Source organism: Microcaecilia unicolor, chromosome 11 (genome assembly GCF_901765095.1).
Source record: "Microcaecilia unicolor chromosome 11, aMicUni1.1, whole genome shotgun sequence".
Taxonomy (NCBI): domain Eukaryota; kingdom Metazoa; phylum Chordata; class Amphibia; order Gymnophiona; family Siphonopidae; genus Microcaecilia; species Microcaecilia unicolor.
The window spans coordinates 162,642,413-162,660,711 of NC_044041.1; the positions used below are offsets into that span (position 1 = coordinate 162,642,413).

At 40.8% G+C, this 18,299-nt stretch overlaps 1 protein-coding gene across 2 annotated transcripts in view; it reads left to right on the plus strand.

Annotated features, from left to right (window-relative positions):
• Window positions 1-1,853, plus strand: part of LOC115480055 (WD repeat-containing protein 62-like) — a 250,748-nt gene extending 248,895 nt beyond the window's left edge. Inside the window, exons 30-31 of one of the 2 annotated variants that reach the window (XM_030218472.1) lie at window positions 406-491; window positions 579-1,853. In XM_030218472.1, coding sequence (XP_030074332.1) covers window positions 406-491; window positions 579-836 — 344 coding nt within the window. In that variant the 3' untranslated portion in view covers window positions 837-1,853. Of the gene's footprint in view, window positions 1-379; window positions 492-578 lie in introns of those variants that run through there. The other variant, XM_030218473.1, reaches the window with a different exon arrangement.
• Window positions 1,854-18,299: the final 16,446 nt, after the last annotated feature.

The window sequence follows — 18,299 nt, forward strand, 5'->3', positions numbered from 1 at the left end:
ACGTTGTGAAGTGTTCAGACTACTGGGAAAAATAATGCACACACTTTCCTGATAATACTTGCACATGTGCACATTGTTGTATTAATAATTCTATTGCTCCTGAAACAAAAAAAAATGACTAAACAAAAAATCCCATAAATGAGAGAGGAAATTAAACACAATGAAAATTTGTGGGCACATACCCCTAGCATTAACTAGGAGCACTGTTTACTAAGCCGCGCTGTGGGCATGCAAACATTTTAGCGTACACTAACAATAGAGACACCCCTAGGAATATAACGGGTGTCTCTATCGTTAGGGTGTGCTAAAACGTTTGCGCTCCTACAGCGCAGCTTAGTAAACATGGCCCTAGGTAACTTACCAAATGTTTGTTTACAAGATCAATCTGCTTGCTGCTTCTTTTAGATGGAGGAGTCACTATTGAAGAATGTGAACAGGTTGTCCATGAGCTTCAGGGTGTTCTTCAACGGGCACTACAGCTTTACAATGAGGTAAAATATTCTTATTCACAAATCAATGTCTCTGAAAACAAAATGTAAAATAATGCCATTTTGATATCATCTGTTTCTCATTCACAGATTACATGCTCCAGCAATTCACCAGTGGAACAGTTACAGATGAAATCCATCCTTGGCAGTGCATTCCTTTCCATGAGAACAGAGCTGGATCCAGTGGTACTGGAGCAAGGAAACAATGCTGCCCCAAATGATGATGACAGAGTGAAGTATAGGGCATCTCGGATAACACCATGCCAGGGGAACTGTACAGTCACTTTGCTAGAGCACTATTCTGAACTCCTATTGAAAATGATGCAAAAGAAAATTGATAGTAATTGAGAAGCTGCAGGAAAAAATAGAGCTGCAGTCACAAGTATTGTAACTGTTGATGGTGATCGAGGCCAAGGGAGATGGCTTTGCACTTGAACTATCATACTAGCTGATCTGCTATTCATCTAAAGTGACTTTTTATAAATACCTTCTGTGTGACCCAGTGACATGGATTCAGATACATTAATTTAATTTAGTTTCCTTATTTGGTATATTTTACATTTGACACAACCACCGAAATGGGAACATCCCTGAAGTACCAGATCTCAAAATTCTGCCCAAATGTTTTATCACATCAGCAGTGATTAAGAAGCAAAATAGCAGTCAGACAATAACATATGAGGAGTTCTATGCACTAAAGTACAGGATGGACTTTTTAAAGGTGTTTTGGCAGTAGGGGAGGACTGCTGAAGGTTTGCTTGTTTTATCTCCAGGATAAATCGAGTAAGTTTTACATTCTATTTTCACTGTTAATGTTTTTACATCTGGTAATTGAGCTGGAACATACAGCATAACTTGACAGTCTTCATGTTTTGCTGAAATGTGGAAGATTTTGGTTCCATATGTAAAACTTAAGGGGGTATTTTTATAATGTTTTACATCTGGGTTAGTAATAAGTTCTCATATAACTGGATTTTGTCTGTAATGCAAACCCCTCATTTCAAGTCCCATCCACCAAGGTTATATGAAACATACTAAGGAAGCCCAGAATATTACTCATTAACAGTTGTGTCTTAAAACATCTTGGGAGGGAGAATATGGTACGAATCAGATCTTCTGGTCTATCCGGTAATGTAAATGTTTTTTTTTTAATGTTTGTAATGTTGAATTTTATTATATTTTATTTTGTTTCTATAGCATTTAGTGATGGTAGATTTTCCAAGAAAAGAAAATACTGCTCTGTGAACTTATTAAAAATGTCAGTTAGTGTGTTATGTATCTTTTTTCATATATATTTTTATAGATTGCTCAAAATAAAAAAAAAGAAAAGTTTTTCTTTTTAAATTCTACTTTGCAAACATTGAATGTCAGAGATGATTATGGGGCTTAAGCGCTTTGTGCACTGAGCTCCTTGTTCAAAACTTTGTCTATTAAAACTTTGAGGCAGATGCATCAAGCAAACGTTAAAAAATCTAAATCGTTAAAGTCCCTAACGATTTTAAAAAAACGAAGAATGCACCAAAACAACAAGTCACACATGCTTGGTTCAGTATTGAAAAGTACAATGTATCAAAGAATCACAATACACATCGGTAATCGGCCCCTACAGCATGCGAAGAGCAGCCAATCGTTATGTTAGCTGCTCTGTGCATGCCACAAACAGCCAAAACACAAGCACTTGGCTCCCAAATCAAAACAAAAATAAAAAAAAAGGGTGGGGGGGGGCAAAGGCACTCGTGAGGAGCGTCCTGTATGGCCGTCCTTGCCCCCCGCCCGAGGTCGCCGTTCCCCCCCCCCCCCCCCCCCCGGCACGAAAAAACTCAAATTTTAGCAGCCCCAGGCTGGCCCTCCTCCCTTCCTGTGTCTTCTCCCACACTAGCTCCGCCTCCCGCCATGCTCCGGACCCGTGCCCCACCCCCGCCGCCCCCCCTTTGGTCGTGGCTGCCACTCCCCCCCTCCAACGACCCCCCCCCCCCCCTTTGCCTTACCGGCCCGTGCAGCTCACCTCTGCTGCACGGGCAAGAACAGCTGATCGGTGAGTCAGAAGGCCTCCTCAGACGTCCCTTCTTTCTTCCTGGACCCGCCCTCCTCTGACGAAGGTAAACTTTCGTGCGGGGGGGGGGTGGGAAACGGCGACCTCGGGCGGGGGGGGCAAGGACGACCATACAGGACGCTCCTCACGAGCGCCTTTGCCCCCTCCCGATTTTTTTTTTTTTTTCTTTTGGTGCTGAGGGAGAGGGGAGAAGCAGCGACCTGGGGCGTCAATAAAGGACGCCCCTGACGCGCGTTTTCGCCCCCCCTAGTTATTTTTTTAAATACATTTCACTTTTAAACTTGTAGCTGACAGCCCTAACGAGAGGTACAGACCTCTCGTTAGATTTCCTGCCTTTTTCCTGCTTAAAGGCAATCGGAAAAGGTTAGTGCATTTTGTTTCAATGGGGTTTTTACACTAATTGCTCATCTCCATTCCGTTTTCGTTAGCTGCTAGCTTCCTCGGTAAAAGCCCTTTGATGCATGCAACGGATCAAAATTTCCTCGTTGGAGGGTCATTAAAGGCTCATTAAGCTTTAGTGCATCTGCCTCTTAAACTCTGAAATTTCTCAGCCCTTCCCCCCCTGGCTAAATCTTATTTGGGAAAATTGTTGCTTGCACAAAATTTAGCTGGTTTATTTATTGGGATTTATTAAAGCCTTTATAAAGAGATTCACCCAAGGGTAGTGTACAGCAGGTACATCTCTATATATAAAAGGCACCTCCAACGTTCTAATTGAAGCCTCCAGTCGGAAACTTGAGGTGGCATAGATATCCAGTTTAGCAAGTACACAAAGGAAAACAGAGTAGTAAATCAAGCTGAGGGTCATAATTGTTTTCTCAGGCACCTAGAGTGCTTGCCCTGGGTGATTAACAAGGTCAGCTGGGGTTCATAGCTCCTTACAAGTCAACCAATTAACTCTGCCCCGTGTGATTAACAAGGTCAGCTGAGGTGCACAGCTCCTTGCAACTAAAACAATTAACTCCTCCAAGACTCTTAGGAGCTTGCCTTTACTCACCCAGGCTGCCATCATTGCCATACACTCTAAACCAAACAAACCTAGCAGCTGCTGCTCCACATTCTCTTTTTTAAATTGTTGCTCCATCAGACACAAGTCTACAGCTGTTTCAACTGGGAGGGAAGGTGGCCCTGGAACTGGGAGGGTGGGGACTTTGAAACTCTGAGGGACGAAGGGTGGGGGGGGGGGGACCCTCAAACTCTGACGCACCCTGGCACTGGGAGGGGGGACGACCCTGGAACTGGGAGGGAGGGAGGGGTTGACCCTGGAACTGGGAGGGAGGAGGGACTGATGGGCCCCTGGCACACACTCTGATTCTCATTCCCTCTCTCTCACACAGTCAATCTCACACACACTCTCAAACATACACACTCCGAGGAAAACCTTGCTAGTGCCCGTTTCATTTGTCAGAAACGGGCCTTTTTTTACTAGTTTTAACATAAAACTTACAAATTTGTTAACAGCATAGCAATAGCAAAATAACCAAGAATAAACATAAATAACAATAAATGAGGTAAACTTGAAAACAGTAAATTGAAACCTAATAATAGAACTACTGTGAAACAGTATCAAAAATATCACATTTAACAGCACTGGAATTTACCAGAGATACAATACAATGTTAGCATAATTCTAATGATACACCTAATAAGTATGCATTAGAACATTCAACTAACATAGATATGATTCTAAAGATTTTCTACAATATGGCTTTTACCGTATAGCCGAGGGACCAAGAGCAGATATATGATGGGAACAAGATGCATGGTAGAGTCAGTTGGGTTAATTTGATGGTTAGCCTAAATCAAGGCAAGTTTTTTGTATAGTAAAGTAAGATAAGGAATTGATCTAAGTTACAGGATGTGCAGCAAGATGGTCCAGGTGCAAAATGGGTGTATAGTCAGTCACCCTATATATTAAAGGCTTGGGAGACGAGCCAGGCTTTCACCTGCTTCCTGAAGTAGAGGTGGTCTCGAGTTATATGTTGCCCCTCAGGGAGTAAATTCCAGAGCATAGGGGCTACTCCTGAGAAGGCTCGCTGGTGGATATCACAATTTCTTTTGATAAGGGGACAGATAGTGATGTTCCTTGAGAGGACCTTAGAGGTCTTAAAGGTGTGCAAAGGGTTAACTTATTCTTTAAGTACTCTGGCCCATTTTGTCTGAGGACCTTGAAAATCAAACATAGAGTTTTAAATTTAGCCCTGTAAGGTACTGGTAGCCAGTGTAGTCAGTTGTGCTGCATCATTCTGAATTAGTTGGAGCTGATTCAAACTCTTTTTGGTTTGGCCTGTGCACAGGGCATTACAGTAGTCTAGTGCTGATGTTATCATGGCATGGACCACTGTGGTAAGACTCATCTTTTCAATATATGGAGAGAGATTTTGTAGCTGCTATAAGTGATAGAGACAATTTTTGAAGGTTGTTTGAATTTATGGGATCAGAGTGATGATTCTAGCAGTATCCCAAGATTCCTGATCCGTGATTTTAGGGGGAGGACATACTTTCCAAAAGGTATTTTGAAGTTGGGTATTTGTCTACTTGTGTTTGGTACCCAAAGAATCTGTTTTATTTGGGTTCAGGCAAAGTTTGTTGTTGTTTGCCCATTTCTGAGTTGCAGTTAGGCAGGCATTCAGTTTACTCAGAGCTGTGGGTAGATCTGGTTCAGTGGGTATGAGTAGTTGCACATCATCAGTGTAGATGTAGAATTTTGTGTCCATTCACTGAAGCACATGGGCGTAGTTTGACTGTTTCATTTGGGGGGGGGGGGGGGCAAAGGATGGGGCGGGGCATATTAGTATGTATGTATATATATATGTATATATATATATATATATATATATATATATATATATATAATATGCAAATGATATGCTAATATGGAGGAAGGGAGAAAGAGCTGGCTTTTAGAAGGACATGAGTGTTTTAAAAATAAGGATTTGGTGGTTGCTTATTCGAGGAATAAAGACCTAAAATAGAGGCTGGTTCCATTAACACTTCCTGACAACACAATCTATGCATTTCCTGCACTTAGACCTGGCCATAAACCGTTTGGCCGCTGTAGCGTTTGCCCACATGCAATGACAAGTTTGGTATTTTACCACCCGCTAACTTTGAAGGAGTACAGATTAAACCACTCCTCAGACTGCAATACCTGTGGAGTGATTTACATCATTCTATGTCCCTGCCCGAGGATATATGTAGGGAAAACTAAGTGAGCGATCAAAACACGAATCATTGAACACAGAAGCTGCATCAGCTGTCAAGTTGTGAGTGCACCTCTGGTGCAGCACTGGAAGGACAACAATCATGTGATTGCTGATTTAAAATTCTTGGTGTTTAAAGTCCTAAAAAGATCATGGAGAGGTGGTGATTTCGATACCCAGTTGCTTAGAGAGGAGCAGAGAGTCATCTTCGAATTAAATTCATTGAGCCCACAGGGATTAAATGCAGCCTTGGAATTGGTACGCTTCCTTTAATCTTCTATTAATTCTAAGAGCTAGACTTATGGGGTCCACATCCATAAAGTTTTATATATTGCGGATACAGTCAATCAGTCTAATCCCATTTTATTTTATTTTTTTGTTTATTTCATATTTTTATAAAAACATCACTTTTTTTATTTATGTTTTTATAATAATACCCTTCTAAATTAAGTCAACAATATAATCCTTATAAGTGCATATATTTTTTTAATTTGTTTTTTTTTTTTTTTTTTTGCTTATTTTCTATGCTCAATGAATGCAGTTTTCTCTATATAATCATTGTTCTACAGGAACATCTCTATATGGAGCCATTTACATTTTGCATTAATAAATACCGGTTGATAACAACTGTTTCATCTTTGATGATTTATATTTGTATGAAACTCTCTTGATGATAAACACCGTTCACACATGAATCTAGTATCATATGGGACATATTTCTCTATATATTTGGTTTATCTGCCCACATATTTTATCCTACGGTTGCCTTTCTTCTGTTAAATTTTTGGCACTAGTGGTATATATTTTTTTGTATCATTAGATATTGATCTGATGCACATTGAAGACTTCACACACAATCGATGTTCCATATCTAAGAGCAAGGTTTGGCACTGTCTACACGTTAGGTTACCTCTCACCTACTTGCTTACCGAAGTAAATTCGGACACTTTATATACATATACATTTTTTCAAGGATTGTTATTTATATAGCCATTATTTATTACACCCCTTTTTTTGTTTGTTTTCTGATGTTATTTAAATCTTTGCATACTATACAATCTTCTATTTTGAGAAGAAATAGATTCTATGCTATGTGCACTTCTCGTCTGCAGCACGGGTCTTACAGGAAGCCAGTTAATGCATAATTCATTAGCAGCTCATACATATGCAATGTATTGACTATAAATCAGGTGATACTCATGTCACTTCCTCCTTTGCGAGTTTCTGCAATAAACAAAATGAAAATGTCTAGTGCCAAAATTAACACATTTTTTACTAAACCTGTTTCAATCACAACTTAGTGATCAAAATATGCCTTAAATGACCACTGGAGGGACTTAATGTATAACCCCCTTACTTCCCCAGTGGTCACTGACCCCCTAAGATGTGACAGTATATACCAAGCTCTATGACAACTTCACTTATGATGGCCATTCCTGTTAGAGCAGGTCCCATAAGTAGCCTAGTGGTCAGTGCAGTGGATTGTAGAGAAGGGGACCCAGGCCCATAGCCCACTCTAATTGGTACATTTGTGGTGGAACGTGTGAGCCCTCCAAAATACACGAAATACCTACTGTACCCACATATAGGTGACACCTGCAAGCTTATAGCGGTGTACAGTAGATATTTTTCTGCTCCTGGAGGGCTCACCATACAGTATAAAGGGGCTATGGTGAAATTTGTACCTGGGACCTTTTATGTGAATTCCACTGCAGTGCCCCCTAGACTCATTCTGCTAGGATGTCTGTGTGGCCAGTCTGCTAAGAAGGATGGCTCCCAATGGCTGGTTCTGGGTGTTCTTCTCTTGGACATTTTATTTTCTAAAATGTTTCCAAAAGAAAAACGCACCGAGCACAAAACATCTACAAAAAAGCCGATTTTTGAACCGAAAAGATAGTTTTTCAAATTCCAAAATGGCTATGATCACCACTCAATTTTTGGATCTTTCTAGCAAAACATCCAAAATCAGACTTAGACATTTTATCGAAAATGCCCCTCCCCATGTAATGTTGAATAAGATATAAGAAACTGGCCTAAGTTTAAAGTGTGTGCAGCAAGCTAGTCCAAGTGCAGAGTGAGTGGATAGTAAGTTGCCATGTCCATAAAAGGCTTGGGAGAATAGCCAAACTTTCACCTGCTTCCCGAGGTAGTAGTCACCTTGAGTTTGGCATAGACCCTCTGGGAGCGAGTGTGGGGGCTGTTACTGAGAAGGCTCACTGGTGGGTATTACATTGTGCAGTTTCTTTTGAAGAGGGTACAGATAGTAATGATCATTGAGAGAACCTTAGAGGCCTCAACCGTGTATGGAGGATGAACTTATCCGTTAGGTATTCTGGCCCATTTTGTCTGAAGACCTTGAAAATTAAAGATAAGCACTTTAAATTTGACCCTGTAAGGTACTGGTAGCCAGAGCAGTTTTTCATGAAGGGTGTAAAGTGGTTACGTTGCTTGCAGCATCTATTGTCCACACAAAAGAGTAGTGTGATCAGCGAGGCACTTCCAAAGACAACAGGAGGACAGAGATGCGGAGGGAAATGCCCTTATAAGAATAAAGTTTTTTTTCTCCATCTCTCCGTCCTGTTGTCTTTGGAAGTGCCTCGCTGATCGTACTACTCTTTTGTGTGGACTTTTATACATATGGACCACAGTCTCCCGCTCCCGTGGGTTTCTTTTTTGTCTTTCAGCATCTATTGGTCATGCTGCAGCATTCTGAGTTAGATAGAGCTGGTGCAAATTCGTTTTTGATTTGACCAATGTACAGGTTTTCACAGTAATCCAATTGTGGTGTTATCATGGCATGGACCAATATCAGATTTGTCTCTTTGATAGATGGAGAGATCCTATATAATAATTCTCACCTCCAACAGGATGTGCTTGGGACCGTGCCTGCCGGAAGTGGTCTGCTAGGCAGGCACGCACTGACCTCAGTGACAGACAATTTGGCAAAGCAAAACAATCTGAGTGCTGGCCATTAGGACACAGGGTTGATAGGAGAGTTTTAAAAGACTGAAGGAACTGAAAGTGTTAAATGGGGGGAGGGGGGAGTTCTGAATGACTGAAAGACATGAACATTTGGGAAAGGAAAACAATCTGAATGCTGGCCATTAGCACACAGGGGGTACATAGGACAGTTTTAAAAGACTGAAGGAACCAAAAGTGTTCAAGGGGTGGGGGGGAAGTTCTGAATGAATGAAAGGAATGAAAATTTACGAGAGGAACACAATCTGAATGCCGGGCATTTGTACACAGGGTAGATAGGACACTTTTTTTTTTTAAATGAAGGACGTGAAAGTATTACATCTTGGGGGAGGGGTGAGGAGGAAAGCGGAGGGGTATCCAGATACTGGGCTTTAGGGCCACGGGGGTACATAGACTTTTGAAAGCCTTAAGGAACCCAAAGTGTGGGAAGGAGGAGGAAAAGGAGGGGAGGGAACGGGGTGAGGGGCATTAGGAACAGGGGAGGGTGCCCTGTCACACACTCTCATTCTCACACACACACTGTCACACAGACAGTCTCACTCTGTCACACACCCCCACATTCACTCTGGCTCTCTCTCTCAAACATACACACTCCCAGGAAAACCTTGCTAGCGCCCGTTTCATTCTTTCCAGAAACGGGCCTTTTTTTTACTAGTTTCATATAATAGATGCAGGTAAGAGAAACAGTTTTTAAAGGTTGTTTGAATCTGCACAACCAAAATAAGTGATGAGTCTAAAAGAATCCCAAAATTCCTGACCTGTGATTTTAAGCAGAGTATTTTGAAAGCAGGTACTTGACCACTTGTGTTAGAAACTTACAGAAAAATAAGTTAGTTTAGGTGGTGGGTTTTTTTATGTTTCAACAATTTTTATTGAGAATCCAGCAAGTTAAACACATTCAACAAGCTCTGTATGATTTGACTTAATTGAACAACCTATAGAATTAAACAGAGGAGTAAGAAATTCCATCCTCAAGGTTTTAACAATTTTCTCCCCTCCCCTTACCTGTGTACCGCTCCTCCTTCCCAGACTTATTCAAGGAAAAGCCATTTTACTGCTATCAAGGTGAAGCAACAAGATTTACCCTCCAACTTAGCAATAAATTATTTTTAAAAAAACACCCTGTCCCCCACCATGTAGACGTGTTTTTTTTTTTTAACTGACAGTGGAGTCAGTGGCATTGCGTACTTTTTATCTTCATGATTGGAAGTGGGACAGTGTTCACTGTAGACTTTATTTTCCTGACTAGCAGCTGGACTATGTTTACTGTATGTCATTCAGTGGAATATAAAGAAGACTTCTTTTATCACTATTATTTAAGAGTTCTGTAACTTTAGTGACTCCTGATGCAAGCGGTTGGTCACTGAAACACAGCCCATGTCGGGTTTTTCTAATAAAGAACTCTTGTCCTGTTTCTGGATGTCGATGTGTGCGTCTTTTTTTTTTTTTTATTGACCTTTTGGTGTACTTTCTTACCCTCTCTCGACTGACAATATTAGCACATGGCCATTAATAGGAAAAATTGGCCATTTTCTGGCTACATTAAAAATGGCTTTAGTGCGCGGGAAAAACCCTGTACAAGGGTGCTGTAAGGCCACATTTTACTGCAGCTTAGTAAAAGGACTCCCTAGTTACTAGTAAATGGTGTTAACAGTAAAATAACCTGTCATGACAGTAGCCTAAATTGATAACTCCCCAGTTATCAATAACACTAGGTTTTTAAGCCTGTAAAACTATTATTTCTTGAAGTGTATTTCTCTAGTTTGGCCAGCAGGTGGTGCATGTTTGTTTAAAGCTATTACAGAGAACTAACTGTTCCTTCTGTAGTTAAACACAGATAAGAGGTAACCTGCAGTGATATGGCCAGCTACTTTTAAAACTTATTGTTCTGGGCTCTGATTGGCCCAGGAGCTCAATTCATCTAGGATGTACTGGCTTTTGCTCCAGTTTTAGCCAGGGAGAAAAGAGAGAAGGAATCTCTTTGCTGAGGCCCTGTGAAGAGTTATATTTGATAACATGAGAAGCTATAAGTCCTGATCTCTCTAGGTACTAAATAGTAAACAAATGTTTAGTTTTATAATTGAAAACCTCATACACTTGTGGCAATCAATAAGAATTTCTTGTGCACATAGTGCATAAAAGAAAAAACACTTTAAAAATGTGTTTGGGGGGGTTGATCTATGATTACTTTTTGCACTGTGTGCACAAGAAATTCTCATTGAATACCACAGGTGTATGAGATCTTTTTTCCCCCTGGACTAGTCATTCTTCACTATGTGGGTTTTTGATGATTATCTGCTGTTGTTTTTCAGTGAAGTTGATCTGTGTTGTGGTTCATAGTTTCATAATTGATTCGTATTTCAGTTATCTGTTATTGTTTGCACCTTTTCTGTTCACTGTTCTAATTTTTTCAGGACAATAAACATTTTTAGTTTATTGTCTCTGCTTGTATGAACTAAGAATCCTGGTGGTTTTGTGTTGGGTCTGTGAGTGCTTTCCAGGATCTGTGGGACTGCTGGGAGTGTGGCCCCAGTAACTTAGAAATCACTGGGGAACACCTTGAGAGCGGGAGACTCACCCAAAGGCAGTTAGGACCCAGTCAGTGGGAGGAGGGTGCTAGTGTAGAGCACAAAAGACAGGTGCAGGTGGACCTGAGCTGTGCTGGGGATAAATCCTCTAAGTGGCCGCTGGGTAGCCCTAGGCAGGTGGCTAGGTATTTCATGACAATTTACCCTTATCCTTCTTGAGTTCATTAATTCTTGCTTCAGTTTTTACTGAAAAGGATGCCAGGGAGATACCCACAAAAAAAATTTATATATATATATATATATATATTTTTTTTTAAACTCTACCAAAAGTGAAAAAAATATCCTAATAATAGCAAAAGTCACCTAATAAATATGTAGACACACAATTGAAATACCATTTCAAAAAAGCCATTATCTTCCCTTTTCTTTACTCTTATATAATATGTGTGTGGGGGGGTGGGAGGGGGAGGTCGATATTCAACAAGCATGCACCGACTGCCACAGCACTGGGGCAATCTGTGGGTGAAGTCAGGGATAAGATGGTAGTTCTGGCCATATTCAAAGCTGGTGTCCACACTGCTAAACAAACAGGATTGCATTTTTTGTGGTGTTTCTTTCTCTCTAATATTAACAAAATTCGCCCTTTCCTCTCCGAGGACGCTACCAAAACCCTTACCCACACCTTTATCACCTCTCGCCTAGACTACTGCAATTTGCTTCTCGCTGGTCTCCCGCTCAGCCATCTATCTCCTCTTCAATCTGTCCAAAACTCTGCTGCGCGTCTTATATTCAGCCAGAGTCGCTATACTCACGTTAGCTCTCTCCTCAAGTCGCTTCACTGGCTCCCTATCCGCTTCCGCATACGGTTCAAACTTCTCCTTTTCACCTACAAGTGCATCCACTCCGCAGCTCCTCAGTACCTTTCCGCTCTCATCTCTCCCTACACTCCTCCCCGTGAACTCCATTCGCTGGGTAAATGTCTCCTGTCGTCCCCCTTCTCTCCCACTGCTAACTCCCGGCTCCATTCCTTCTATCTCGCTGCTCCCTATGCCTGGAATAGACTCCCTGAGCCAGTACGTCAGGCTCAGTCTCTGGCTATCTTCAAGTCTAGGCTTAAAGCCCACCTCTTTGCTACTGCTTTCGACTCCTAACCATGACTCTCTTACTCAACACCCTCACTTATCACCCCTACCACTGCAATTTCCCCACCCCTAGCTGTCTGTTCGTCTGTCCAATTTAGATTGTAAGCTCTGTTGAGCAGGGACTGTCTTTTCATGTTAATTTGTACAGCGCTGCGTAAGTCTAGTAGCGCTATAGAAATGTTTAATAGTAGTAGTAGTACCTTATCTTTGCACACATAGGGTCCCTTTTACCAAATGGCGATAAAAGGGGTCCTGTAATGGTGCTGGCGTGCAGGTTTGCCACACGCTGAGACCCCCTTTTACTGCCACTGGTAGGAGGCTTTTTTCCTTTTAAGGAAGGAATGGTAGGGCCAAATTGCTGAGCGCCAAACCGGCACCACCCCTACTGCCCTTTGTAAAAGAACCCCTTAGCTATTGAGGTGCTAGCACTGAACACTTGCCAGCACCCGCATAACTTCTGGGTCAGCAGCAGACCTGGATTTTCATTGCTGGTGCCTACACATGGCCCAAGGATTGAATGTGTTCAAGTTAGATTCAACCCGCAGTGGTCAGTAGCTTTAAAACTGCTGTCTGCTGAATACTGCTCATACAAACATATAACAAACACTTTAGAACTGGGAAAGAGGGAAGGAAGGTGATACGGTTAATACCCATGCCAGAAACAGTCTTTCAAAGTGATGATTCAGAGAAACTGACGCACCTTGCAGTGAACCTCAAAAAGATCTAACACAGCAAACTGTCAAATTAAAAAGTAACAAATCACTGCAATACACCTCAGAATTCTAAAATATCTCAAAAATGAAATTGAGCCATATTACTAGCTACTGTAATCTGTCATTAACATCTGCTGTAGTACTTGAGGATTGAAGGATGGCCAATGGAATGCCAATTTAAAAGGGTTTCAGGGATGATCTGGGAAACTACAAAACCACCGAGCCTGACTTTGGTACTGAAATAAATGCTGTGAGCCATGTGAAAATGCCCATTTGCTAAACAGAGTTTTGGAACTGCAGAAAGGAATTGACTAGATATCATTGTTGGATGTTTGAAATGTTTTAACAATTAAATTTGAGATTCTCCATTAAAGATATCATATTATTATTATTTATTACATTTGTACCCCACATTATCCCACCTATTTGCAGGCTCAGTGTGGCTTACAGAGTGTAGTTATGACATAGTCATGACAGGATCTTGTATACAATTAGTATAAGCAGAAGATATATGAGGAACTAGAGAAGTAGGTGTTAGATAGGGTGGTGTAGGTGTTGCATTTTGATACTTGAATGAGTTGGGTGGTGATTTGTGTCGTTAAGGGTTCATTTTGTAGGCTTTGTTGAAGAGATGTGTCTTCAAGGATTTGCGAAAGTTAGTTAGATTGTCTATGGTTTTCAGGGCTGTGGGTAGTGCGTTCCATAGCTGTGTACTTCTGTGTGAGAAGGTAATGGCGTGTGCTTGCATATATTTGAGTCCTTTACAGCTGGGGAAGTTCAAATTGAGGAATTTGCGGGCTGATCTTTTGGCGTTTCTGGGCGGTAGGTCCACTAGGTTTAACATGTAGAGTGGGGCATCCACGTGAATGATTTTGTATACGGTCATGCAGATCTTAAACTCAATACGTTCCTTGAGAGGGAGCCAGTGAAGTTTTTCTCTTAAGGGTTTCGCACATTCGTATTTGGGTTTTCCAAATATGAGTCTGGCTGCGGTATTCTGGGCTGTCTGGAGTTTTTTTATAGTCTGTTCTTTGCAGCCAGTGTACAGAGTGTTACACTAGTCCAGATGACTTATTACCATTGACTGTACCAAGGTACGGAAAATGTTTTTCGGGAAGAAAGGTTTAAAACTCTTTTGAGTTTCCACATCAAGCAGAACATCTTTTTCGTCGTGTTCTTCACGTGGGTATCGAGTGTGAGGTTTCGATCAATGGTGACTCCAAGAATCTTCAAATTTTCTGAAATGGGGAGAGTGCAGTATGGTGTGGTTATGGTGGAGTAATTGTTTGTGTTGTATTGGGAAGTGAGTACTAGGCATTGAGTTTTTTCTGCATTGAGTTTTAGCTGGAATGAATCTGCCCAGGAGTGCATGATTCGGAGGCTTTGGTTGATCTCGTTGGTGATTTCACTTAGATCATGTTTGAACGGGATGTAGATCGTGACATAGTCTGCATATATGTATGGGTTAAAGTTTTGGTTAGCGAAGAGATTGGCTAGTGGTATCATCATCAGGTTGAAAAGGGTTGGTGAGAGGGGGGATCCTTGAGGAACTCCACATTCCGGTATCCATGGAGGTGATCTTTCAGCGTTCGTTGTTACTTGGTAAGATCTGGTGGTGAGGAATCCCTTGAACCATTTGAGAACTGGGCCTCCGACTCCGAAATATTCTAGTAGATGAAGTAATATTTCATGATCAACCATGTCGAAGGCGCTAGACATGTCAAATTGTAGTAGGAGTATCTTGCCGGTTGCAATTGTTTTTTTGAATGAGTTCATTGCAGACACTAGTACAGTTTCGGTACTATGATTTGATCAGAATCCTGATTGCGACTCATGTAGAATTGAGTGTTTAGTTAGGTATTCATTAAGTTGTTTCATCACTATGCCCTCCATCAGTTTGGTTATGAGCGGAATGGATGCAATAATTAGTTAGATCCATTGTGTTTTTCTTAGCATCTTTTGGCAGCAGAGTGAGTAGGATGTTTCCTTTAACCGTGGGGAATATACCATTTTGGAGTCTGTGGTTTACCTGGTTCGTGAGGTCTATTTTGAATTGTTTGGGGGCGGCTCTTATTAGGCTAGTAGGGCAAATATCTAATTTGCATTGAGACTTGGCGTATTTTCTAAGCCACTGTGAGAGGTCATCTGCTGAGATCTTGTTGAAGTTGGTCCATGATCGATCTGCTGGGTATTCCCCAGGTTTTGGATCTAGGCATTCAAGGATGGTTGTGTATTCAATGGTTTTGGTGGGTATCATGCGTTGGAGCTTTATAATTTTTTCGTTGAAATATTTCGCTAGGTTGGTTGCAGATGGGGGTGTCTGTGTGATTAGAGGTGACCAGTGTAGTGTTTAGGAGTTTAACGAGTGAGAAGAGTTTGTGTGTATCCTTGTAGTTTGGTCCTGTTATGGTTTTGTAATACGTTCTTTTAGTTTGTCTGATGTTGTATTTGTATTTTCTGTGTAACTGTTTCCATTCTTTGAGAGTGTGTTCATCCTTTTTTTTTTTGCTCCATGCTCTTTCTAGTCTTCTGACCTGTGTTTTTAGTTCTTTCAATTCTTCGTTAAACCATGGTGTTGAGTTTTTCCTATTTGGGGTTCTAGTTTGGAGCGGTGCTATATTGTCTAGTATTACTTTGCATCTGTTGTCCCATTCTTGTAAAAACTGGGGTGAATCTGTAGGTGTTGTCCATTCATCGGTGTAAAATTGTTGCCAAAATATTAGTGGGTCTATTTTGCCTCTTGTAGTATAGGTACTTTTTTCTTGTTTTTGATGTAGTTCTTTCCTTTTCCAGGAAAGGGAAGTGCTTGCTTTGTAGTGATCGGACCATGGAGTGGCTGTCCATTTTGTGTCTGTGATTGTGAAGATATGTTCTGATGCAAGTTTGTGAGTTATAATGTCCAATGTATGTCCTTTTTTGTGGGTGGGTTGCATGTTTGGCCAATGGAGTTCCCATAGTTGTAGGAATTCTTTGCATTCGTGTACGTTGCTTATGTTAAGTGTCTTCAAGGTGGAGGTTGATGTCTCCTGCTATGAGAAGGTTCTGGGTGGGCACGCAGGTATTTGATATGAAATCCATAGAGTTTGGGAGTCTTGCCATTTGCCAGGGGGTCTGTAGAATATGATTAGGTTTAATTGATCACATAGGTTGGGGTGGTTGATTCTAACTGAGGCTATTTCAAGTTGGAGGAGGATGGCTTCTGCTGTTGTTGTGACTGTGAATTGGGATTTATAGATTATTGCTATGCCTCCTCCTCTTTTTCCTTCTCTTGTCCAATGGGTAATTTTGTATCCTGGAGGGCATAACTCTAAGATTATTGGATCTTTGGAGTCATGGATCCAGGTTTCACTGATGAGTAGGAAGTCAAGATGATCTGCCGTGATCCAGTCAGTTGATGATATGGTCTTATTGGCTACTGATCTGGCATTAGTGTAACCTATTTGTATTAGTTGGTGGTGGTGTTTTGGATTCGGGATTGTGGTAATATTTATCAGTTGTCTGTTTCCTTGATGTGAAGGTTTGGTGCGTTCTTTGCCTGTCCTTTGATGGTATCCGTGGTTATTAGGTTTTTCGTGGTCTTCTTTGTCTTTTTGGGTAGACATGTTATGTGCTTGAGTAGTTTGTGGCTTGTGAATTGTGGGGGTGGTGTTGTTTGTGTCATAGGTTGTGAATGCGTGTTGGAGTAGGGTGAGATGGTAAATGGTTAGGAGTATTTTAGTGGGGTTCATATCAGTGTTAGTATGTGTGTTAATTTGTGTGTTTAGAATGTTAGGGGATTTAGCAAGCCTGCATAGTGAGATCTAATTCATTGTAAACAGTGTGCTCAGAGCAGAGCAAGCAAAATTTAGTTCATAGTGAGCAATGCATTCAAATCTAGGCAGACAAATCTAGATTGCTATTGGCAGTACATTCTAAACAAGGCAGCAATACTTAGTTGCTGTTAGCAGTGCAATCAGAATAAAGCAGGCACAAGCCAAAATGCAGCTATGGTGGGCAGGTGAATTTTGTACCAGCAAATAAACTATAGATTATTTTCTGCCTTAGAAATCTGTTATGACTTTTTTTGAAGATATTAAGTATCTGGCTAAGGGTGATCCAAATGGCATAGTATATCTATCAAATGGAGCTGGAGGGGTTAGTCTGGTGTCACTGGGGAGACCTTGCTTCCAACAACACAGTGAAGAGCAGCAGGCAACTGGACATGAAATATATTTGATCCTGTTGTTTGGCAATTGTCTTTAATTTATCAATATGTTTCCTTTGTTTCATATTTTGCTCCTTTTTGTTTTTCCTTCCTTCTCCCCCTCTTTTTGGGGTCTAATGAGGTCTTTTTTGCCATTTTGTTTGTTTTTATTGATCAAAGTTGCTCATGTCAAGATTTACTGTAAAACTACAATGCTATACTGTATATCAATTACTATTACAGTTTACTTACGTTAACAGTATAATTTAAAAAAATTCAATGCCACAGACATATGCAGTACAGAATACATACAACATAGCAATTTTTTTTTTTTTTTACTACAGAAAGAGGTTAAAATCATCGTTATAACTGTCAACACTTTGCTTCTGTGCTTTTTTACTGGATGTTTTTCTGTTTTTATCACCACAAACAAAATAACAGATAAAAATTAATTAAAGAGTTTGTTCATTGTGTCATTTATTTCAACATTAACCAACAACACCTGTATCCTGTTGGTGACCAGTCCTACCTGTAATAAATACTGAAAGGCAACTTATACATTTCAGCTTGCCTACCTTACCGACTGAGCCCAGGGCCTTCAACTACAGCATCTTTGCCTTCAGTGCCATAATTATATGCACCTGTTTTCACATAAATTCATCACTGGCCATAAGATAGTTGAATTACTTTTTCAGGGACCCCGACTAGCAGTTTATTAAATGATTCCATTTGACTGCAAATATATAATTCACTCTTTCACTAACTCTTCAGGGTGAAAAATAGTGTTAAGACAAGCAGAGTTAACAATATACAAAATGGATAAAAAGAATTTAACTGCAGAACTTAGCCTCAACTAAATATTATGTGAAAGAAGACCAATGTTCCCAGGAAGGCATGCCATTACATAAAATATTTTGTACTGTTGCTCTGATGGAACAGCTGTGCCAACATGAACCTGAGAAAAGTTGCCTGGAAGCTATGCAGGACTCCACTGCCTGCATTCTAACTGC